At 28.9% G+C, this 24,030-nt stretch overlaps 3 protein-coding genes across 5 annotated transcripts; 2 read left to right on the top strand and 1 right to left on the bottom strand.

Moving 5' to 3' along the window:
• The first annotated feature begins 1,301 nt into the window (after positions 1-1,301).
• On the top strand, positions 1,302-3,246 carry LOC111028411 (tigger transposable element-derived protein 6-like). The gene is made up of 4 exons (XM_022307044.1): positions 1,302-1,353; positions 1,424-1,999; positions 2,099-2,409; positions 3,139-3,246. Exons 1-4 carry the CDS (start codon positions 1,302-1,304, stop codon positions 3,244-3,246), a joined length of 1,047 nt encoding a protein of 348 aa, XP_022162736.1.
• Positions 3,247-3,261: 15 nt separating this feature from the next.
• On the bottom strand, positions 3,262-15,204 carry LOC111028415 (serine/threonine-protein kinase pakG). 3 transcript variants are annotated; one of them, XM_022307052.1, is made up of 18 exons: positions 14,670-15,204; positions 13,655-13,768; positions 11,060-11,176; positions 10,902-10,980; positions 10,531-10,651; positions 10,072-10,223; positions 9,931-9,996; positions 9,621-9,751; positions 9,410-9,531; positions 9,001-9,336; positions 8,383-8,921; positions 8,049-8,143; positions 7,796-7,975; positions 7,237-7,524; positions 6,977-7,172; positions 6,808-6,914; positions 6,637-6,743; positions 3,262-4,695 (listed from the first exon to the last, which is right to left on the bottom strand). In XM_022307052.1, exons 3-18 carry the CDS (start codon positions 11,164-11,166, stop codon positions 3,863-3,865), a joined length of 3,459 nt encoding a protein of 1,152 aa, XP_022162744.1. In that variant the 5' UTR covers positions 11,167-11,176; positions 13,655-13,768; positions 14,670-15,204; the 3' UTR covers positions 3,262-3,862. The 3 variants fall into 3 exon arrangements, with proteins under 3 accessions (XP_022162744.1, XP_022162745.1, XP_022162743.1); XM_022307053.1 differs by lacking the exon at positions 14,670-15,204 and adding an exon at positions 14,130-14,625; XM_022307051.1 differs by lacking the exon at positions 14,670-15,204 and having other exon boundaries at positions 13,655-14,625.
• A 5,313-nt stretch (positions 15,205-20,517) lies between these two features.
• On the top strand, positions 20,518-22,936 carry LOC111028421 (ras-related protein Rab-28-like). Its single transcript, XM_022307065.1, has 5 exons — positions 20,518-21,387; positions 21,508-21,684; positions 21,841-21,964; positions 22,365-22,471; positions 22,546-22,936. The coding sequence occupies exons 1-5, from the start codon at positions 21,307-21,309 to the stop codon at positions 22,726-22,728; spliced, it is 672 nt and encodes a 223-aa protein (XP_022162757.1). The 5' UTR covers positions 20,518-21,306; the 3' UTR covers positions 22,729-22,936.
• The last annotated feature ends 1,094 nt before the right edge of the window (positions 22,937-24,030 follow it).

The raw sequence follows: 24,030 nt of genomic DNA on the forward strand, positions 1-24,030 counted from the left end.
CTTTCATATCAGAAAAAGAGAAATAATACATATTAATGGATGTATGAATAATTACTGCTATTATGTTTCATTAAAACATTTAAGATTAACCAAATAAACAACTGATATTAAAAAACACTGTATTGGCATTTTTTTTAAAAAACCCCATCACCCTGAGAGAAAACTATTTATAGGTACCTACCAATAAACAGTAAGAAATAAGAAATTGGCTCATGGATTTTTTTTTGAAACTTTGATTACAAAATGTTGGCTCATCACCCGAAAAAGGATTGGCCAACCATATGAAATGATAACTATAATATTTTATCGCGAAATCTTGTATATAATACTATTACTAGTTGCTACTTTGGTCTTAAACTTTTAACTTCTTCAATAACCAACAATTGTCTTAAGATAACATCTCACGTCCGTCAAAAGATTCTTTACAAGAATAATTAGAATCACTCGGGTAGAGTTAACCTATGGAAAACAAATCCGACGCAGTTTAAATATTAATATTTCCTGTGTTCTCTCAGTTTTTATTAATAACATAAAAAATGAGTAAGTTCTTAGTTTTTAAATGTTGGTGTTTTTGTATATACAGTAAGTTCCCGTTATAACGAATACCGATACAACGAAAAATCCCGTTATAACGAAAGTCATAGAAGTACCCTACCGAAAAGCTATTAAAACAATGTTAAACTAATCTCAATATAACGAAATGATTGATTTTTAAAAATCCCGATACAACGAACTATTTGTACAGCGTACAGGTTAAAATATATGTATTTTCCCTTCTTAATTTATTTAATCTAATGATAACAAGCATACGATTTTACGAAATTATCAAGCCATTAAATTTTCATTATGTGAGACCGTGTTATTCCGCGTCAATCGATAACGCTACACAATCAGTCGGGTGTAAACCTTCATAAAGCTCTCACGTTGGTAATTTTTATTTTTCCGTATTTTATGCTACTTATTTATGTACGTACGTGATAAGTTCTACTGTGAAAAGAAAGCAATTTTCGTTGGAAGAGAAGAAAAACATAATTTCTGAAGTAGACAAAGGATTGAAGAAAGGCGAGGTGGCAAGAAAGTATGGCATATCTCCATCAACATAGTCAAACATTTTAAAGGACCGAGAAAGCATCTTGAAACAACTGCAGACTTCTGTTTTTGACCCGAGCAGGAAAAGGATGCGTAAGGCACAATTTGAAGACGTTGATACGGCGGTTTACAAATGATTTCAAGATGTTCGTTCCAGAAACGTTCCTCTGACCGGCCCTTTAATTCGAGAAAAAGCCTTAGAATTTGCTAAAATGCTCGAAGTTGAGAATTTCCAAGCAAGCGTCGGATGGTTAAATCGTTTCCGTGAGCGGTATGGTGTGTTGTCCAAATGCATTTCTGGAGAGGCGAGTGACGTGCCAATGAATTCTGTTAGCGGTTAGCGAATGGCGAAATGGAGAAGTTGCTGCACTCATCAAGAAATACAACCCGGACGATGTCTTTAATGCGGATGAAGCTGGAGTGTTTTTTCAGCTTGAACCAAAAAGGACATTAGCCCAGAAAGAAGACAAGTGTGTAGGGGGTAAAGCTTCCAAACAACGCATCACCGCTCTGTTCTGTTGTAACAAATCGGGAACGGAGAAACGAAAAATCCTCATCATTGGCAAATCTGCAAAACTTCGTTGTTTTAAAAACTGTAAATCATTGCCATGCATCTATAAATTTAATAAGAAAGCATGGATGACCCAAATAATTTTTAATGATTGGTTGATAGATTTTGATACAGAAATGAAAAAGAAGAAGAGGAAAATTCTTCTTCTTATCGACAACTGCACTCCACATAATGCACCACCAAAATTGGATAACATTCGTGTGGAATATTTCCCACCTAACTGCACAGCTGTACTTCAACCTCTTGACCAAGGTATCACCAGAGCTGTAAAATCACGCTACAGAACCTTTTTGTTACGTCAAATTGTATGCGATTTGGAGAAAAATATCCAAAGAAAATGTAATGTGAAGGATGCTATCGAATGGATATGCTGAGCTTGGGATGATATCAGTCAATCAACAATAACTAACTGTTGGAAACATGCAACCACAACCAAAGACGCCAATTCTGTTTCAGAAGTGGCAGAATATGATGATACGCACGATATCCATCAATCTGAGTTAGAACAAATTTGGATCACTGCAAAAAAGAAAACGTCGCTTCCTGACGACGTGAATTTAGAAGATTATCACGGTGCAGATGACAACGTTTCAACATGTTATGAACTAACCGACGTAGACATCGTTCAATCCATTAAAGACAGCAAAGATGAGGCCACCGATGAAAGTAGTGGAGACGAAGACGAAGAAGCTGTGATGGGAAATGATGTGCGCAATGTCACTTCATCAGAAGCCTTATCAAGTTTGGAAGTAATGCGAACATTCATTACATCACAGAGTAATGTACCAGACTTCATCTTTACAAACATTCACCAACTACAAAATTATTTACTTTCTATTAAAATTGCAAACCTTGTTCAAAAGAAAATTGTTGATTATCTATAATGAAGTTATTTATTTTTTCGCAAATTATTTACATTTGTTAAAATTGTCAATTATTTATACGTAATAAAGTTATTAATTTTTTCCGCAAATTATTTACATTTGAATTATTTATTTATTACATACATATTTGTATTTGAATTATACATATGTATGTACATAATGTTTTTGAGTTTGTTTTTATTCAAATTTTCAAAATTTCGTTATAACGAAAAAAACATTCGGTCCCTTGGAGTTCGTTGTAACGAGAACTTACTGTATTATCAAAAAATTATAGTAAATCATTAAAGAAAAAATTAGGTACCGAGGGAACACAAATAATTTTTTCCTCTACTTTCTGATAAAATTGGTGTTTTGAACATTACAATAGGGTTCGGAGTTCTTATTCTTGCAAAACGAGTTTAATGAAAAGTTGCATTAGTACAGATATACATTTTAACCAGAAAAAGACTTGTGGCCTGTTCAATTTAGACATTTAGTTGTATAGACAGTATAATGCTTCACCTGTGGAAAATATAATAACCACTAATTTTATGGTTTCTTCTAGAATATTTAATAATGTAACTTTTACTATCAATTTGAAATTATATTTCCAAGGTATTTGATAGTATTGTTCTATTTATGGGGTTCATTTTCAGTAGCTTCCTTACTCTTCAGAATTCAAATACATCTCGAACAATTCAATTGGTTAGAACTGAGAAGTAAATTTGAAATTATAAATACAACAATAAATAAACATTTAATCATACAACGGAAGGCAATATAAATCTGAATCAACAATTGAAAATTAATTATTTAGTCTTAACAGAGACCTGTTGTGCGAATTCCACTTTTCCAAACGAATATATAAATATATTATAAATTTATAAATAAACTGAATATACCATATAAAAACATTGTAAATCTTAACTTAAGTCAATTGTTTCTAAATTATTTTCTGATAAATAATATAATATGTATATTACATTTAAATGTCTAATACAACATAAATTATGTTTGTTATCTGCATTCTATAAATGTTAGTAATACTGTTATTAGATTACAAAACAATTTAAATACAATATAATATATTTATTATGTTGAATTTCTCAACATTTAAATGTCAATATAATATAACTATATTATGTAATAATAATAAATAAATAGCTAATGAACTAGGGTGTAATAATTGTTATTCTGTAATTTCTTCGAAGTTTGACTAGACCAGGTATATTTTGTGTATGTATATATATTAGGCAAATACAAATTGGGAAAACTCTATACACATACTGGTAACCGATACAATAACATTTTGTTATGAAAGCTTGAATTTAAAACAAAACTACTTGAGTTTAACATAGTAACTGCGCCGCCTGATTCGATCACTGACAGTTTCTTCACTGCAATTTCCTATTGTCCAGTCCAGTAAAGCCGGAGAACCATGATGATAATAATGATTGTTGTCTTCTTTTGGGACCAAACTCTTGGAAGAAGTGGTAGTAGTAGTGGCAGATGATGACGATGAAGAAGATGATGGGTCTTCGTCATTATTGATGCTAGAACTATTAAATTTTGAAATTGACCTACGATCAACTGACAACGGTATACTGTTCAAAGTTCGAGTTCTGTGTTCACCCAAACTCTTCATCGAATACGATTTAGACAAGAGGCTGTTTTCAGAATTGGCCTTGAAATCTTGGTGTGCAGCAGTGGTTGTAGTAGAGGTCCCATCTGAACGGTCGAAAAGTGCATATGGACTAACACTACGAGGCCCTGATTTTTTTGTATTTTCCTCATTGCCACCAGATTCGGTCATCATTGTTGATTGCAGCAACAAGTTATTTTCAGTCGATGGCGCAGTTTCAGTAGAAGCATTGCAACTAAATGATCTTGAAAATTGCCTGGAACAAGAGTTGGACGGTTGGCGGCGGTACTTTTCTAAGATTCGGTCTACCCGAGACTGGCGTTCCTTGACAGGATCAGAAGGCATGTTGTATATAGATGGCTGGCTTACATGTTTTGGAGGCGGTGACATTGGCAATTTTATTGCGTTAATCTTGTCACGGTAGTTTAAGTATTCATTATTAGTTGTGGTTTCCAGAACCCGTGGCAGAATGTGCTTGTACACCGGTGGTTTTTGAATATTAGTCGTTTTATCAGCATTTCTAAGCAATTCTGAAAAACAAACAATTTGCAAACACTAGTTAAGAAACAGCGACAAAGTCACATATAATATACATTGTGAAACAATTTTATTTATTAGAAAATCGTGTTAGTATCACTAAGAAAAAAAAAGAGAGAGACAGTTGCGTACCTATAGATTTGTGGCATAGGTAATATGTATAGATTTGTTTTTGGTTTAAATTATGGACAGGCAGAAGGAAGTATCATTATTACTCGTCTTGTACACGTGGCACATGCACCGTCACATTGGCTGCAACAAAATAAAACACACACATGCAATACTCCAGCACAATCTTATAGTTATACTTGTATGTCGTGTTGTGTATAAAATATGATTTCCTATTGATGAAAAAACTCCACTGACTTAAGTTTATTCTAACAAATTAAAATGTTAATATTAATTCAATATTTTTTACAAATATTGATTTTAAATACAGTTTCAACTACTTGTTCTAAAATTATATTTTGTTTAAAGGTTTTTCTAGCATTATAAGTTTTAAGTCATGATATAATTAATTATTTTACACTGATAATGAGTAATAAATAATAACTTATAACATTAAATGTCAATATATTTCACTATTTTAAATATTAACAGTTAAAAGTATAACATTAAAACCAATATTATGTTTAGCATTTAATATTTTAATTTTATAAAATATATTGTTTATTAAATGGTTTACACTATACACCTAACTTCATAAGAATATTGAAGAAAAAATATTTTGAACAAATATTTAATGATATTATAAATATATTTAATATATTAGAATAGAAAGAAAGAATAGATTAAAACTTTTTAAAATTAATTAAATTAATTTTTTAATAGCAATTGTGAAACTAAAAATGTGTTAAAAAAATATTTATCATAATATGTCTGTTGGCAAAATAAATGAGTATAAAAATGAAAAATATTTATATTCAAAATTCTCGGTGCAATTATAAGTTACATACTTATTATTTGAAATTTAATAACTTTATTAAAATTCCTAGATGGTGTAGATAGAAAATAACACACACTCTTACAAATAATTACAATTTTAGATAGTTAGTTTATAGAACCTATACCCTATTCTGAAAAAGAATCTCTATTTGCTCGTATGACCGAATAAACCAGGTACGTTGCTCAACCCAACCCCTCCCTAATGTCAAAGTTGGCAATGATCATTTCTGATTTGTACGCCATCACTGATATCTACATTCTTATAATACATTGAGTGCCGGTTGTAAGGATAAATGTTCAGTTTTGACATGTTTTCGTCTGTCAACCCGGACATTCTTTTTCTGAATTAAGTATATAAATATTTATTCATGAATCAAAGAGTATTTAAAATGTTACATAAGAAGAAGGTGTGACAGTAGTCCTAAAAAGTTTTAAAAATTTTTTTTAAGCATATAGTGTAATTAACTTTAATTATTATTTATTTTATTTTAAATGTATAGTTTAGAATGTTAAGATATATCCAATTATCTTACATTAGTTTATATATTATTTATGCACATACATTTTAATAACTGCATTGAATATCAATATATAATTAAAGTAATAAGATTGCTATCGATGTTTCTTCATACTAAATACCCAAATATCACCTACTTTATGAGTACATAAACCATATTTACTATTTAGTAATATTAAAATGTTTACTTCTTCGAATAAAAAACAATACTATAGAAGTAGTTATATGTGGAAGTGTTTTTATTTGTGTTGTGTGTATTGAATTAAGCATTGATTATCATATTTCTTGATCAGGTACAATTAATGTTATGTAAGAAGGCCTACACACCACTAATATTCTATGCTACTGTCACAAAAACACAAATTAATATTGTAGCTAAATAGTATTGCCAACAGATTATACTTTTCTTTATTACGAATAAATAAATAAAACCAACTTGTTGAAGCCCATAGTTTCAAAGATATAAGTTTACCTTTAGAAGAAGTGTTAGATGGACTATCTTGAGTGGTAGTAACAAAACTTCTTCTCCATGGGGCACTGTCAGACCGATTAAATGATCGAGTTTCAGTTAGACGGCGACTATAATTAATAAATGTAACAAACATGAAATTGAATTAAAACTTAAGCTTTGAGAAAAACATACATTGGTGTTTGGTGGTCAAATATAGAACGATGATGATTGAAAAATGATCTTGGGAAGTCAGATGTTCTTCCTTCATCACTGCTCAATCTATTTGTTAAATCCCGTACCTATAAAATATACACGTATATAAATTATTTCAAATCTTATAGATTCAAAAAATATTTTTTACTCTGGATAGTAATGTAGAGAATAAATTCTCAGCAGTTAAAATTTCAAAACTGTCGTCTTCCTCATCTGAACTTATACTTTCAGTTGATTGTAAATTTCTCATAGATGGCCTTTGTCTGCGTGTGCTACGCAAAGTGAAACATCTAGGCTGACCGCCAACTGTACCATTATCATCATCACCCTTATCACTATTTGAACTAAGACAAACAATTAATTACATTAAATTTAAAATATTTGTTTGTTTAAAGATTTATAACTTACTTTGTTCTAGAAAGTGCACTATTACTAGGCGTAACAAAACCTCCACCTTCAACAGCGATGGGTATAATAACTTCACGGGGAGATTTCCTTATAGGCTCACCTAAGCTTACAATACTGCTATTACTATCTGTGTCCACAGTACTTTGTCGTGACAAATTGCTGCAACTGGTCTTAGGACTAGTGACAGATGAAACTCTTTGAACTGGTTTAGGTTTTGGTTTATCTTCTACTTCAAACCGTATAGGTATGATGTGCTCACGAAGTTGACTGTTTTGTCTCAAAACAGGTCTAAAATAAATTTAAAAATAATAAAGCTTCAGGGTTTTATTTTATTTGAATTTACGTGTCCGTCAAAAAAATTAATTTAAAATTAAAATAAATTATTCTATAGAATTATTCTATTATAAAAATAATAACCACAGTTTTAGAATATAACACAATATCAGATTGAATAAGTAATTCAATATATTGTAAAATAAAGTGATCAGAAATGAAAATTACGAAAAATTTTAAATTTGAACTTCTGATCTTAATAATTAACGATGTATATAAATTTTACCTTGGTGGTAATGGTGCAACTGCAGTTGGAGTAGCTCCAGCAACTGGGAAAGATACTTCAGTGATACGTCTGGTTGGTTTAGGCACTTGTACAAAATGTTTTACTTCAGTTTTATAATTTGCATCTATTGGATCATTATCTTGAACTTTAGAATCATTAACAACACTAGTAATTGGTAACCTAAAATTAAATAAATTTGTATACTTCATATACAGTAATTTTAAAATTTAAAGTATGATTTAATTATTTTTACTCGGGCTTAGCTAATTTTATTTCAGCTCTTGAAGTTTTCCTCTTAGGTTCAACTACTTGACTTGTATTACTGTCAGAAATGGAATCTCCAATTATCTAAACAAAACCATAAAAGATATTAGAAGCTACAATTAAAATCTACATTTAAAAACAAATAATTCTATACACATTTTGAATAAATAATTAGTATGTGCTAGTTGTATATTTTAAAAGTTTCAAAATTATTAAATTTTTGAAATATGAGCCAAAAGTTTTCATTTTTTAATTATATCAGAATAATAATTTTTTTTTACATAATACTACAGCAATTTTTTAAATTTAATTGATATATTTACCCTGATAGCATTTAAGCTTTTTCTCAAATCATCAGGAAGATTCTTAAAATCATTTTTAATTGACTGTGTTCCATAAATTGGTTCATTATTTAATGCTGACTCAGCTAATTTATTTAGACCAACTGTAGACTCTAAACTGAATTGTGGTTCTTTTGTTGGTACTCGAGTAGCAGACCCATCAGACTCAATACTCTTTTTGGAACTATTTGATGAGCCACTGCCAAGAGAACTTCTTCTCTTTTGATCAAAATTATTTTTTGCCATGGATTCAATTTGATCTAATTTTTCTACAGCTTCTAAAACTCTACTAGACCGTCGGCGAGCTCGTTCAACAGGTTTAACTACGTCAGATTCACTATTTGTTGTAGACTGTAATGGAGATTGTGGTAGATCACTCTTTGAATTATTTTTAATAGATTTAGATGATTCTTTAGAGGCTGGAGTTTCGAGATCATTTTCACCTGTATCAGACTGACTAGATTTTTTAGAACGACTAATGGAACGATCTCTTTTTTTTAGTTTCTTAGGTTTTTTCTCCACTAAACACAAAATTAATTATTTTAGTTAAATTGAAATATTTGAAAACAATTTCACGTATGACTTGTTATCATTACTTACCAGGTGAATCGGGTATTACAGCAGTGGCACGTGATGGAGATATACTTCCTAAGCTTTGAGACCTTACAGGCCCTGTATCAGATCGTACATCATTTTCAGCATTACTTTGAGAAGGTGGAATACCTAAATTATTATTAGCTTCCTTGGGGGTAGGTGCTAAGGATAGTAACAAGTCTAATCTAACTGGAGTTGAGGAAGCCATTTCTTCTGCAATGCGTAAACATTGATGTCCATCAGGAAAACCTTCATTTAACCACTGATGTGAACATATTGTACGGATATCAGCACGTGCATTAGGATTTACTGTCATCATACTACCAATCAATGGAGAAGCTCCTAGAAAATGGTATCATATTGTGATAAGAAAAAAAAATATAAAGTATTAAGTACTACAAAAATGTTTACTTACTTGAAGGTTTTTTTGGTTCATAATATTCGCCCTGGGATATCTGTCTAACCAGGCGTTTGAAATTTGATCCATCAAATGGCATTGTTCCATACACTAAAGTGTATAATAAAACACCCAAAGACCTTAAATTAAATTGTTTTATAAATTTTAATGCATAGAACTTATAGTTAGTATTTCTATATTTTAATTGGATTATTCTTTAGCAGCATACCAGCAATCTACTTCAGGGCCATGATAAGGAGTACCGGTAACAATTTCTGGAGATGCATACAATGGACTACCACAATATGTTGACAAAAGTGCTTTGTGATTAAAAACATTTGACAACCCAAAATCAGCAATCTAACAATTAAAATAACATTGTAAAACATATATCTATGTGTATAATTGAAATTAGCACTATAGAAATATATGAATCAGAGAAGTTTTAGAACTCTTATATTAACTGTTTTTATACTATTTATAATTTAATATTTAAAAGTTATAACCAATTAAATTTGTATCTTTTTTTAGCAACACACCTTAGCATTTCCTTGTTCATCCAATAATATGTTTTCCAGTTTGAGATCACGATGACAGATATTATGCTAATATAAGAAAATGTAGTATTATAATTGAAGATCAAAATCAAACATATTTTAACTGTAAATTAAAATGCTCACCTTATGACAATAAAAAATAGCAATAGCCACTTGTCTAAATATTCTTCTAGCTTCTTCCTCCGTAAGAACTTTTTTCTCACTGAGGAAATCATAAAGTTCACCACCAGCTGCATATTCCATTACTAACACAATTTTTTCCCGATTTTCAAATACTAAAAAAAAATATTGAAGGTACAAATTAAAATAACATACTTGGAAACCAATTTAATTGGTTGATATGAGAAGATGTCCAGATTTTTTTAGTGAAAATTGACCAACAAATAATTGTTCTTAGAGAATTAATAAAACTATTTTTTTTAAATATAAGCACACAAATTTCTATTCACTAAAATAATTGGTTTAATGCTATTTACAAATTCTAATAAACTATTCATGATTGACTTTCAAGCCATGTAATATGATTGTTTTGATACCACTGAATCATAACTTAAATATAATATACTTGTATAAATTAACTACCTTCATATATATGAATAATATTAGGATGTCTTACGGAAGACATAATTTGTATTTCTCGTCTTATTCGAATTAAATCTGCTTCAGTCTCTATTTTTCGCTTCCTTATTGTTTTGATAGCAACCTGAACACAAATAAATTAAAAATTGAAACTAAATATGTATTCACTAAATAGTAATAGATTTATAACAAAAATGTAGAGTTCCACTATTGGTGTATGTCAGTAATAAAGGTTTTAAAGGATATAATATATTAATATACAAAAAACTCATATGCATATTAAAATACTTGGCAGTTAAATTGTTAATGATACTTTTGTTCTAACATAATAAAAAAAGGTAATTAAATAATTTATTAACTAATTTATGTCTTACCAGCTGTTCAGTTTCTTTACAAATACCTAATTGAACTTTTCCACAAGATCCTTCTCCTAGTTTTTTCAGTATATCAAATCTATAAATATAAATAAATTACTCAATAAAACTGCTGAAAAATATGTCGATAAACACTGATAATATTTTTATTTGTTTACTTTTGTTTTAATTTTTGTTTCCTATTGTGCAAATGTATACCGCCACCATTTTTTTCTATACCTCGCATAATATTATCACACATCGTTCCGTTTTCTGGAACAACCATTGTTAAGCACCTAAAAAATATAAATAAATCAAAATCATGTATATAAATAGATTTAAATAGATATTTAAACAAATCATGAAACTATAGACACAGTAATCTACAGTAATGTAGTGTCGAATATAAAATATATTTCATATTGATCAAGTATGACTTTCAATTACCAGATCAATGTAAAAAAATAATATATATTATTATTTTCATATCTTATGTTAAACTTAAATATTTTGAAAAACCAAAATATTTAACATTTACTTTACTTTAAATAGGTAAAAATATTGCCCACATTGAGCACTACAACAAGTTGAACCAACCCTTCAGCCAACCAATTTATAACTATTAATAAGAAATTTAAATGATGTTGATCATCTGATACTAGAAAAAAACTACAAACTATAATTTTTTAATACCCTAATCCCCCTATTATTATTATCCCATTAACGTATCTAATCAATATAATAATAAATATGTATTAATTTGTTATATTTATAAGTATAGTTAACAATAAGTACTGCAAAAAATATAACATTTTTTTTAAATATATAAAATAATGCATATAATTAGAGATATATATGTGGCAACTGGCAATAATATATTCAATAAGATCAGACCTTTAGGCACATGCCTGTGGTATAATTATACAAAACTATGACTTCTCCCTGGATTTCCCGTCAAATAACCTTAAACTAATAATCGTTTAAGATTGTTGACATTAAAAACAATAATTAATAATGTACCTACCTAATGCAAGTCCCAAGTCTAATTTAACTATTTTAACTGTACTTGAGATATTATTACATTCGCAACATAAACAAATACAGTAATATTAATTTATGTCTATGGTTGCCACAGTGATTATTTCCCTAACAATCCTTAAAAGTTTTAGTTATGTGGTTCTTGTATGTTTAAATTTTACTACTAGCATGTTTTATAGCAATTTAATACAAATCAAACTTTTCCAATATCCATGAAATCAACCATCAAAAAATTATTGAATTAAAAACAAGAAAGACTATTATCAGAAACTGTTTTTTTTTTTAATATGTAATTAGTTAAGAAGGTAATACACATAAAAATAAATATAGGTGACTATCGGTACTTGGAACCTTGATAGCTTAACTTTTTCAATATTTAAAATAAAATAAATTCCTATTAAACTGTCGAAATATGTTTATGTAAACTTAGAAAACTCAATAGGTACTTAATTTTTTTTTTCAATCTCAATGAATAAAATTAATTCCATCATAGTCAATCGTTACATAAAAATTAAAGAAATAATATATATTTTTAAATATTGACATAAAAATTGTTAGTAATTTTATCAATGAATTTATTTTAATTTTGTTTGTTAGATCTAAAGTTAATTTAACATTTTTATACATTCAAAGCCACTTGAATCCGATAAATTATTTTAATTATTTAATCATCAATTATTTAAACAAATGAAAAAAATGTACCACGCGTTTAATAAGATAATTTCAATTACGATTTTATTTAATTGAGATTGATTTGAATATATATATATTACAGGTAATAAATAATGAATGATAAAGAAATAAAAATTGATTGTACAAACAAAAATATTAACAATATTAAACAGAACAGGTAGGTAGATAGTACATGTCTTATGAATAATTATTCATTAGTTTATTATATATTTACAATGCAAAAAGTTAATTTTGATAAGTATACAATTATCCGGAATATTGTCTGAAATATAAATGCGGAGATGAGTTGTATCTAATATCTTCATTGATTAGTGATTAGGTACTTTGCTGTAACATTAATTAGTTAAATAAACTTAAACTATCATCTAACTCCTGTTTTTTGATACTTAATAATTATAATTATTTTTTTATTGAAGCTTTAAACTTTTGTCTTCATTTTGATGTACACAATAATTAAAAATATTTAGGTCATCTATATTTCATAAATATACAAAAATTTAAATTACTAGCTTACTATTATTACAAAGTAAGCAAACCACCAAATATCCAAATATTGAAAACATTGCTGGTAAGTTATCAATATATTAGTCATCAATAATTCAAACATTTTAAACTATAGGTACTTGGGTATATATGAAAAATTATGAAAAACATTAACAATCATTCTAATTGATTTAATTTTTCAAATAAGTAGGTAATAAAATTTAGTATGAACATTTTTATTTTATTGATATTAACAAATTATAGACTAACATCTTGGCTAGCCTAAAAGTGTTGGCAAATTCATAAGTATTTTATAACATGGCTGGTTAAATGACTTGCTAATGACTATTTTAACTGTTAGCCTGACATGGATGAGTGTGCCATAATCTATTGAATTTGGCAAAAATAGTAATTAATAATACTGAAATAGCAAAGTAGTACAGGCTACAGCCTAATAATATATGTAACATCAATATCTGACTGTAATAAATGTCATATACTCATATTCAAAAAAATCTAATATTAGAAAAAATAAAAATGTATGTATGTGTTCATCTTACTTGTTGAGGTGCGTTCACAAAGTATCACAAGTATCGTGTTTCGTTGTCAGTATTCTGTTTGAGTGTTTCGATCGGAAACCCTCACGAAACCATTTGCACTATCGCGATCAATACCTAGAGTATGATATTGAATTATTTTTTTTCGTTTTCACTTCCGTCAACCACACAAGTACAACAGACGTGTGAGTTTTGGTCACACGACGATCGGACAGGTATGGAGTGAACGGAAAAAATAGGACGACATTTTTGAAAAAAATTTCAAACCAGAATACTGGGAGGATCGCAAAAAAAAACAAACGAAAATGCGAAAATCTCGATTGACGGTACCAGTGCGGTTATGATTTAATCGAAATATACGCAGGAAAATGAAATAAAAGTCTTTGCGTGTGGAAAAAGAATTAGGATAGAAGCGTAAGCGGCGGGCGGATGGTGGCTATTTTTAGCATTTCGAGATACATTCTCGCACACGCGTTACCCCACTCCGCCGGCGGCCACGGCGATTGGCAGCGACTACGACGTTAGACTATATATATTTGTGATATTATTTTATTTTCCTCTTCCCGTTCGCAACGCCGTCCTGGAATTCTGCAACGACGACGGCGGCGGCGAATTACGTCCCATCGGCGGTGGCGGCAACGGTCGCACGCGATCTGCCATCACGAATCACGATCGCGTAGTACGGTGCCTAGCAGTGTCGGCGCGACGATCGAAACGCGACACGTCTCGGGAGAATCGCAAATGGATATTATTAAAACGGAACGGGAAGAGTGAGAGAGAGACGCCGACGTTCTTCGTTTTTTTTTTGTTACTCTTTACGATTTCCTATTTTATGTGCTCATAAAACAGGTCGATGGCATAATGTTCGGCGTATTACATTATAGCGATTCGCGGTCGCCACACAGTTCGCAATATTCACATAATAATATTATTGTTATTGTTGTCTTTATGGTTTATTATTATTGTTTTCCGATATCTCTAAAACACATTAATTTTTTTATTTCTTATCACTACGTACCTTCACGACCGTATCACGTTCCACCGGTTGACGACCGTATCGCGTCGTCGTCGTCGTTGCTGATAACAGATTGCTTGCGGCAACGGGTCAACAGCTGATCCGCCCGCGAATAAAACCCCAATTTTCAGGCCGCGCCGAGCAATGTTACGAATGGGATCTGAATCGATCTGTCGGTAGGGGAGGCTGTGTGTAATATTCAGTTTACTCGAAATTTTCAGTTTTCGACTACTGTCACGTCTTTGACGGCGCACGATCAAAACGCCACGTTTGAAACTCTAATGAATGGCGACTAATGTGAGTGTTTTAATAATATTTTCGTCGCAAAACTCCGGTCGGCCTCACACGGCGGCGGTTAAGCGACGAGACGCGAAGAGACACAGCTTGCTCTCCGATCGTTGTAAACATCGCCGTTGTGCGGATTTCTTTTATTTTTATGATAATAATAATAAAAGAAAAAAATATTGTCGCCCTCGCTGCCGAAACACTATACTGCCCACGCGTCCAAATCTCGCGTGCGCGCATGGGCGTCAAGAATATAATATAATGAGATGAAAGTATAAAATAATATTATCATAATGACGGGTGCACGATATTGCGTAGCGATTAGTGGACCAAAGGTTGTGCTGTCATCGGATTATTATTCCGTCGTTTTTATTATTGCGTTAAGCACAATTTCTCAAATTCACCATCACCTATATGCTGGATATAGACGTTTAAATTGTAGTTAACAATTGTCTTACAATGGACTATAGCTGAATTGCACCAACGCGTGCTCATATATCTATATAAGGATATAACCAATGTCCTGAAATCTCAACCGAGTACGGTTTTCAGAGTATATTATACTACCTACATACATAATATATACCTATGGCTAAATAAAATAATAATGTACTTACATCGAATACATACGAACGTTTAATTCTCAAATATTCGTTATCTTTTAAATAAACTGTTGAATCAAAATCAAATATTTAAATTGTCTATAAAAAGTTATAAACTAACATAAATACATAGTATGTATATAGTGTATACATGCAGTAGATTTATGTACCTATAATACTAAACCACTGATTTGTCAATGCAAATGTAAAATTTAAACATTTGCAACTTTTTTTTGTTATTGCACAATCGTGTAATGGATTATGGAACAGCCACCTAAATTAAATGGGTAATTAATAATTATAGATACGTTATAGGTACATCATATACACTAGTATATTACGACTAATAATGTATATTGGGTGTTCTCTATAATGTTTTACTTACTAACAAATTCATTTTATATATTCAATGTCTTGAAATTCGATTTATAGTATTTATACAATTTATTACCACGGTAAATGTAATTTATTTTCCATATTATTCAAAACGTCTACGTTGCAACTAATCTATAGGACATCAATACAGGATTATTAAAAAATTATTAATTTTAAAAATTACACAAAACTATTTTCTGATGGCTATATGAAAGCTAGTATCTGCATGTACCTAGTAGAGAGCCTTAATATTTAAACCTTAATTATTAAGGCTCTCTAGTACCTAGTATCTACGTAGATACGAGTATATATGTATATCGATATAATACATAGTATATCGTATATAATGGCTATAACAGTTGAACTAGAATAATTTGGTTTTAAGTTATAAAATATTTATCTACAGTGATAAACATGATGAGTACACCCTATATGGCTAGAATGCTATACACATATATGATATGTGCAACGTACTTTTTACTCGAGGTTTTACAATGTTTATTTTATGATAAAGTACAATTCAACCAGGCTTATACCGCTTATTGCTCGGGGTATAATATAATAAATATTATGTAGGTTGGTAACCTAGTTGGTAGATATACATTGCGTAATAATGTAATATAATTTAATGAATCTGAACAAAATAGAGACGTATCAAGTGGCGTACAATACACAGAAACTTGAAACTTCCAATAAAGGGTGGGGAGTTCTATTTATAAATATATATATGTCATATTTAATAAAAACCTTTTCACTTTTTTTATCTAGTAAAAAAATACAACAAGGGTTTGACAGACAACCCCTCTCCTTGTATATACGTCACTGCGACGTATATAAAAACTGATAGTTATCTTCTATCGACTATCGAATTTCACGTATTTTCATTTTTCAGAAGTAAGTATAGGTACAGTGTACAAATTATTATACTGGATGTATCTACAATTTATTCATTTATTATATTTTAAAACTTCTTTTCTTACAGTATAATATTATATTCAATCGGAATAGTAGACTTATGTAGTAGTTATATTATTTTACATTAGTACTTATAATATTATATAGGTAAGATAGGTACTTTAGGTAAGTATTATAATATATTAATAAGCCCCAAACTAAAAAAAAATACATTCAGAATTAATTTTATAGAGTTTTATAAAACATATTTTACTTTTAAGTCTTAACATATCCATTACACAAAAATAGCAAAATTGGATATTTTCAATTTCACGGTACCTACACATATATTACATATTAATATACTATAATGGATATTGCCATACCTGTATACTGCACATATTTTAACTTTATAGGATAACGTTTTATACATTTGATATTGGTCGGTAACCAATACCGAAAGAACTTCAATGTCGAATGCATTACTTACTTAGCGATCTATAAAATACAAAATCATATAGGTATAAGTTCAACAACAATAAAGCAAAACGACAAAATATGAAGAAAAAAAATGGTCGTCTGCATATTTTACGTTTAATCAAGAGAAGAGGATGTTCCCACACACAACAATCTCAACTATATATGATCCACCTTAACATGTCGGCCCGAGATAATTTATTTAGTTTTCGGAATGTAAATTCAGTCGTACATATTTTATTTTATTTATTACCCAAACATACCGTTGAATCTTTGAAATTTTTTAAGACCTCATAATGGTGACACGTATACAAGAAAGCTCCTGTGGACTATATAGATTCAGCGGCTTTACACGCCGACGTTGCTCCAATTATTCAAATTATTTGAATTATTAGAATTTCAAAAATGTGACAAGGAAATTATGTGCAGTGTTATTGTTGTAGGACGAAGATACTTCACCCGTGCATCATTGAACTAAAAATATGAAATGCGTATGCGTTCATGACGTGTACTGACGAAGGCTGTTGCAAAGTTGCTTCTTAGACGTCATAATGGTTTATAGTGATGACATTTTAACATAATATAATCCATACAAAACGATGTCGCATGATTATATACCAAATAGTTGTTAACATGTAGATTTTATTCTGCAAAAATCATATTATCAAGTAACGGTGTACATATTTTGGCAAGTTTGGCATTATATTCTACGACGTATTTTAAGTACCAGCTGCTAGCAATTAGTAATTACAATTTAAGTCAGGACATAAATAGTAAATAATAATAATAATAATAATTAAGAAAAGGGGGAGGAGTTTAAAATATGACGTATAAGAATAATATTGATTAGTAAATTATTAAAATTAATACATAAATATTAAATACTATATACACACGTCATAATGTCATAATTTAATATGTACATTTACTATAGGTATAGCTCACCAATATATCCTAAACACGAATATAATCTTAACTGATAATAACAGCAATGCAAATAGTGAATACGTATGCGTATTACATATAATATAATATTTATATAGCTATGTGTCGGTATATAACATTTATATAATTATATTTGTATTCATGCCAAATAACAAGCGTTCACTAAATTATGATTAAAAAATAATACAAATGTATATGATAGTTATGTACCCATATTATTTTATTACGTCATAAATCATAATATATATTAATATATTATTATATAGATAGTTCATATATGATATAATATACGTATAGGTACAATAGGTACATAGTGAGTAGGTATATACATAATTTAATATAATAAATAAACCTGCATATGTACATTTAATCCATATTTTTCAATGTATTGATATTATATTATAAGGTTAAACACCACTCATGGTGTAAATAATAAAGTTTCTATCGAGTACCTAAAAGATAATAAAATACAAGGGGCGGTCTATTAACGTGCTATAAGTACCTACCGATTTTCTAATAAAATATTTAGAGTTATATTTATTTTCTAAAATATGTTTTAAATATAACATCTGCTATTTATCTACCGTACTTAGTATAAACCTAACCAAAATATGTAGAAGGATAAAAACATAAAATATAGGTATGAAATACACCCTTGATGCAGGGACAGATCCAGGGGGCCTAGGGGCCCAGCCCCCCCCCTCCCCCAAACATATTATTTTCCAAATTTTTTTAACGATTGTACATTATACGTAATATCTAATCAGTCTAGGGTGCATAAACTTAGATTGTACTATCTTAGTTCATGGTGGACAGTGATTCCGATATAGTAATTTTACAATAATAAAAAATTGTCCCACCCCCCTAGATCTTTGCTCTGGATCCGTGCCTGCCTTGATGCAATTGAATAAAAAAAAATTTTTTATCATTGTAAGATATTAAATGTGGACGACATTTTATAATATATTATACTGAATCGCCAAAAAATGTCTATAAACTCTTGTTAAAAACAAGGCTAAAAATATGCAACGAAATGACTGAACATTTTGTTTAAAACTTAAATGGACATTTTTACAATTGCATTGTTTAAATTAATATGACAATATTATTTGGTTAATTAGGTAACCTAAAACACATATTCCACTGCAGTCCACACTTCAATAGTATCCAACTTTCAAAAATTAATTAAAACTGTTTATAGTTCCAAAAAACAATTATTAAAATCACGGAACTATTGTACACAAAACACAAGACACAACTAATTACTTATAAATACAATGTGCTCTCAAAAATAAAATTACGCATATGCGTGTTAATAGCTTAATTTACAGTTTTTGTTTTAGTAGTATTCTCACATTTTTAAATTTTGTGTATGTATAAATGTATAATAGATATTAGCTACTGTAAATTCTAAGACCCCAACTAATATGACATATTTTAGATAAGATAAAAAGTTTTTATTTACATATACTCTATAGTTTGTGCTCTACATAATAATACAATAAAATATTATTGTATAATGTAACTTACGGTAAAATGTGTGGCCGTGTGGGCAACATCTATACATTAATGTCATTTGAAATGCCTAACTAAAGGCTATTCAATATTCATACCTTCTAATGATATTATATTTTAACTGTTCACTAATACAACTTGAAACCAATAGAGTTTTAACGGATTTCTCTTTTCTATAGTACGTGCCAAACGAAAAATGTTGATGAATTAAATTTATCATTCCTTAAGCGTTCTATTATTTTTACAATTATTGTTTAATATTAAATGTCCTAATGACGTATTGTATAAAGGGATTCCGTTATTTAATATTTTGGATTACTCTAAGATATTTAAAGTTTTAATACATAGGTTAATAGGTACTTGATCGATTTAAAGCATGTAAAAATACTTTTCATGGATAATTTTTGTATACTTAAAATAATAACATTATATAAAATCATGTCTACCTATATAAAGATTAATCTACGTCAGGGGTCGACAACCTTTTTACTTACACGAGCCAAAAATATTACTAAAACTTAAAAGAGCACTACCTGCCACTTAAAAAAATATAATGAATTTATTTTTATTTATTCTTCAAGAAGATAATGGGTCCCACTGAACATGTTCGTGTAGGGGCTCAAAGTATTTATATTAGTGTTTTTAACATTTTATATTATCAAAACATATTACGCCTAATATTGTATTGTTATTATGTTATTATAGCTAATATATTAGTATATTACCTCGTCGACATTATCAGAAATTATTATATTCAAAAATGTCACCAGAAAATACAAATCAAACAAAACAACTAAAGAACACTTTTAGATTCAACATTGCTTATAATTTATTATTGATTTAAATGCGAGTCTAAATGCTGTTTATTGTCTTATTTTTAACACTAAAATATTTTTTAACTGTGATAATAATGTTCCTGAAGTTTAAAGTACTAAATATAAAATCCAATTACATAAACAAAAAAAAAGTCATGCGTTATTGGAATTTGTAGACAAGTATAACATTCGATTTTATTGCAAAATTCTGAGGACTATAATAAAATTAATATATCTACTAGACCATTGGTTTTTTTTCATTTAAATTATTCTTATTAATTTTATTCCGCGGCCATCAATGGGTTAACAATAAATTGTAGTTATTACAGAGAATGTAATTTACATGAGTTGTGCACTCATCAAATACAATATCGTATAAAATAAGCTATTAAATAGTTTTAATTAATAATGTTTAGATTTTGCTGAACGGTTTTGAGTTGAGTAGAAATTTCAGTGTGGCTTTAAGGCTGCGTGGGTCTGGATTTAGGATTTCGGAAAAGTGATTTAACTGCAAGAGCGTTTCCCTCCTCCACACTGTTATTTGTTATACTACAAAACTCTAGTCTCTACGTACGGTATCCCAGGAAGTTCATTAAATTGTTGTGAAGTATTTGTATCCATAGAAACCAGAGTTCCATTTAATCAGTATAACGCAACACTCACTATTTTAATACCAATAAGTCTTACCAAAGAACACACAATATATTACAATTATCATAAAAAAACATTAAAATGTCTGTAAATGCAAGTGATAATTTATCAATTGAAAAAGAATTGAAAATTGTAGTGATAGGAGAACCGTCTACAGGAAAGGTAAATTATTGATTCCATACGTAGTCTAGAAATAATACATCGAAAAGTTTTATAAAAAAAATAAAAAAAAATCGTACTCAAGCGCATCTTAAAATCAAAGTTTTTGTACAATTTATTTAGAGTTGTATCGTGTCTAGATATTGCCACGATGATTATACAAGACAATATATACCAACGTGTGGCGTAGAATTTTATTTAAAAAGAACACAAATCCAAGGTCATAATGTCAGAATCAATATTTGGGATACAAGTGGATCATCTAATGGACTGTTAACAAAATACATTTATAACGCTGATGTAATATTATACTGTTTTATACTTTTTGTTACAAATTAATAACACAATTACAATTTTATAACAATTTCAATAACCATTTTGAATTAAACAAATTAACTATCAAAACACATACTTTTAACATAAAAAAATCATTCTTTATAAATTCTTTCTAAATAGGCAATCATACTAGTGTATGATATAACTGACTGTGTTTCGTTTACGGCTGTGTCAACTTGGTACAATAAAGCAATAAGTGTTCAATATGAAAATGTACCAACTTTCGCTTTATTTTCAAATAAATGTAAGTAACTATCCTTTAAAATGCAGAAATTAAAACATAAAACATGTATACATAGTAGATTTGCTAAAACTTAAAAAAATGGCTGAAAAGCGATATTTTTAACTTATATAAATTATCTTTGAATACTGGTTAGTAACTATAATTAATATAATAATAACACTATAAGTGTATAATTGTATTACAATGACATTAGCATATTAGAATAAAATAAGAAAATTCGTAATTATTGTATTGTCTTTTTTCTTATAATATACTGCCTGGCTACAAAATTGTAAGCTTTATAGTTACATTCTTACATATTTAAATATTTAATAATCAATTAACCTGTAAATTGAATGAACATTAACGAATGCACCTAATTTTTAATAGATAACATTATGTTACAATGTTACATACACAGGTGATTTAGAACACAAAAGATCAGTTGCTGAAGAAAAACAAATATTATTTTCAAAAGAATTTAAAATACCGATTTCTCAATCAGTATCTGCACGCACTGGTGAAAATGTAAGTTAAAAAACAAACAATAATTATTAAAACCTTACTTTATTTCCTTTATTCAAACAAATTAATGTATTTAGATAATGTTTGCTTGGCAACAGTTAGTGGCCGAATGTTTGGGATTAAAACTTTCGAAGTTTGATTTAGAACAACATTTAGTGAGACCTGTAAAAGCAGAAATCGAAACTACAATCAATCAGTATAAAACTATGATGTCGAATCAACAGCAAAATATGTCATCTACAATTTGTGTCATTCAATAGTCGAATATTGTATACAATAATTAACAACTTAATGAAGTTATGTTAAGTGAATTTTTTTTTGTGGTTGGTTTAATAAAATCAAATTTAAATTTAATTAAAACAATACAAACGAATACGAACATAATAAAATATTAAGAAAATGTGTTTCCATTTATTATTTGAGAGAACTGAACGAGATCATTTATAATTATAATTTGTTGTATTATTATTCATGTGGTGTTGTGTATTAACATTGGTTCAAACATAAGAACTTGGAGAACTAAATATATTATCTTAGATACCATGCATTTTAAATGATTTGAATTAATATTTATTAATGTTTGATACCTAAATAATGTTAAATTTAGTATTTTGTACATTTAGGTAGGTATAAAATTTATTTTATAAACATTTTTTTACTCTTTAGTTTTTATAATATTTTGTATTATGGCTAATTGTTATATAAATTTAAATCTATTCCGTCAATGTATAGGTATATTACAGTCTGCGTAATGCCGTGGCATATGCAAATCGTATTCTTAATATTTCTTATGTAACAATTAATATAAAATAAAATAACAAAACATTTTGAAATGTTTTTATAAACATATCAAATATCAAATATCATATATTACACACACACACGCACGCGCATTAAATCAATGGAAGGTATTTATTAAATTATTAAAATAACTAATATAATAGTATCTAATCGGTTCAATAACGAATCATCTAAGCGAAAACATAAAACAGTATACCTATTGGCTATTACCTATATTACAGTAACCCTTGCTACATTATCTCTATTCTTAATTTTATTACGTCTTGGCCACCGGGTCATTGGCGTTTAAATCAATTATTTTTATAAAGTGTTGAATTAGAGATATACGTTAGATAAATGCGAAGGTAACTATACTAATTACCAATTACGCTGGGTACAACATAATATTATTTATTATTACCTAAAATAAACTTTGTACCAAATAGATTGAAGTCAATTGCACATGATATGTAGGTACATTGAGACATAATGCACATTAAAGATAACCTGATATGTAGTTGTTCAGTGTTATGTATTTATGTATAATTAAAGGTTATGACTTCATACGTATCACATATTATAACCTGGTAGTACATCGTTTGATAATGTATTTCACTGTATACTAAAGATATTTTAATTCAGACGAAATCGAATTAGGAACTAACTAACAGTTTTTTTAGCATCCAACAAATAAATAATTATATATTATGGGCCATTTAGGATTTCGAAGTTAATTTATTCAATCGAAATACCTCGTCATTGAAATGAATGTATTAAATTTG

This window comes from Myzus persicae, unplaced genomic scaffold (genome assembly GCF_001856785.1).
Source record: "Myzus persicae strain clone G006 unplaced genomic scaffold, MPER_G0061.0, whole genome shotgun sequence".
Taxonomy (NCBI): Eukaryota; Metazoa; Arthropoda; class Insecta; order Hemiptera; family Aphididae; genus Myzus; species Myzus persicae.

Excerpts from the sequence above, each read along its gene's own strand:
- LOC111028421 (XM_022307065.1), top strand. The coding sequence starts at position 21,307 with ATGTCTGTAAATGCAAGTGATAATTTATCAATTGAAAAAGAATTGAAA. Across the intron at positions 21,685-21,840 it reads AATACATTTATAACGCTGAT|GCAATCATACTAGTGTATGA; the intron begins GTAATATTATAC and ends CTTTCTAAATAG. Across the intron at positions 21,965-22,364 it reads CGCTTTATTTTCAAATAAAT|GTGATTTAGAACACAAAAGA; the intron begins GTAAGTAACTAT and ends TTACATACACAG.
- LOC111028415 (XM_022307052.1), bottom strand. The coding sequence starts at position 11,166 with ATGGTTGTTCCAGAAAACGGAACGATGTGTGATAATATTATGCGAGGT. Across the intron at positions 10,981-11,059 it reads AAACAAAAATTAAAACAAAA|ATTTGATATACTGAAAAAAC; the intron begins GTAAACAAATAA and ends TTATATTTATAG. Across the intron at positions 9,337-9,409 it reads TGAACCAAAAAAACCTTCAA|GAGCTTCTCCATTGATTGGT; the intron begins GTAAGTAAACAT and ends ACCATTTTCTAG.
- LOC111028411 (XM_022307044.1), top strand. The coding sequence starts at position 1,302 with ATGCTCGAAGTTGAGAATTTCCAAGCAAGCGTCGGATGGTTAAATCGT. Across the intron at positions 1,354-1,423 it reads CGGATGGTTAAATCGTTTCC|CGGTTAGCGAATGGCGAAAT; the intron begins GTGAGCGGTATG and ends GAATTCTGTTAG. Across the intron at positions 2,410-3,138 it reads AAGCCTTATCAAGTTTGGAA|GTATTTGATAGTATTGTTCT; the intron begins GTAATGCGAACA and ends TATATTTCCAAG.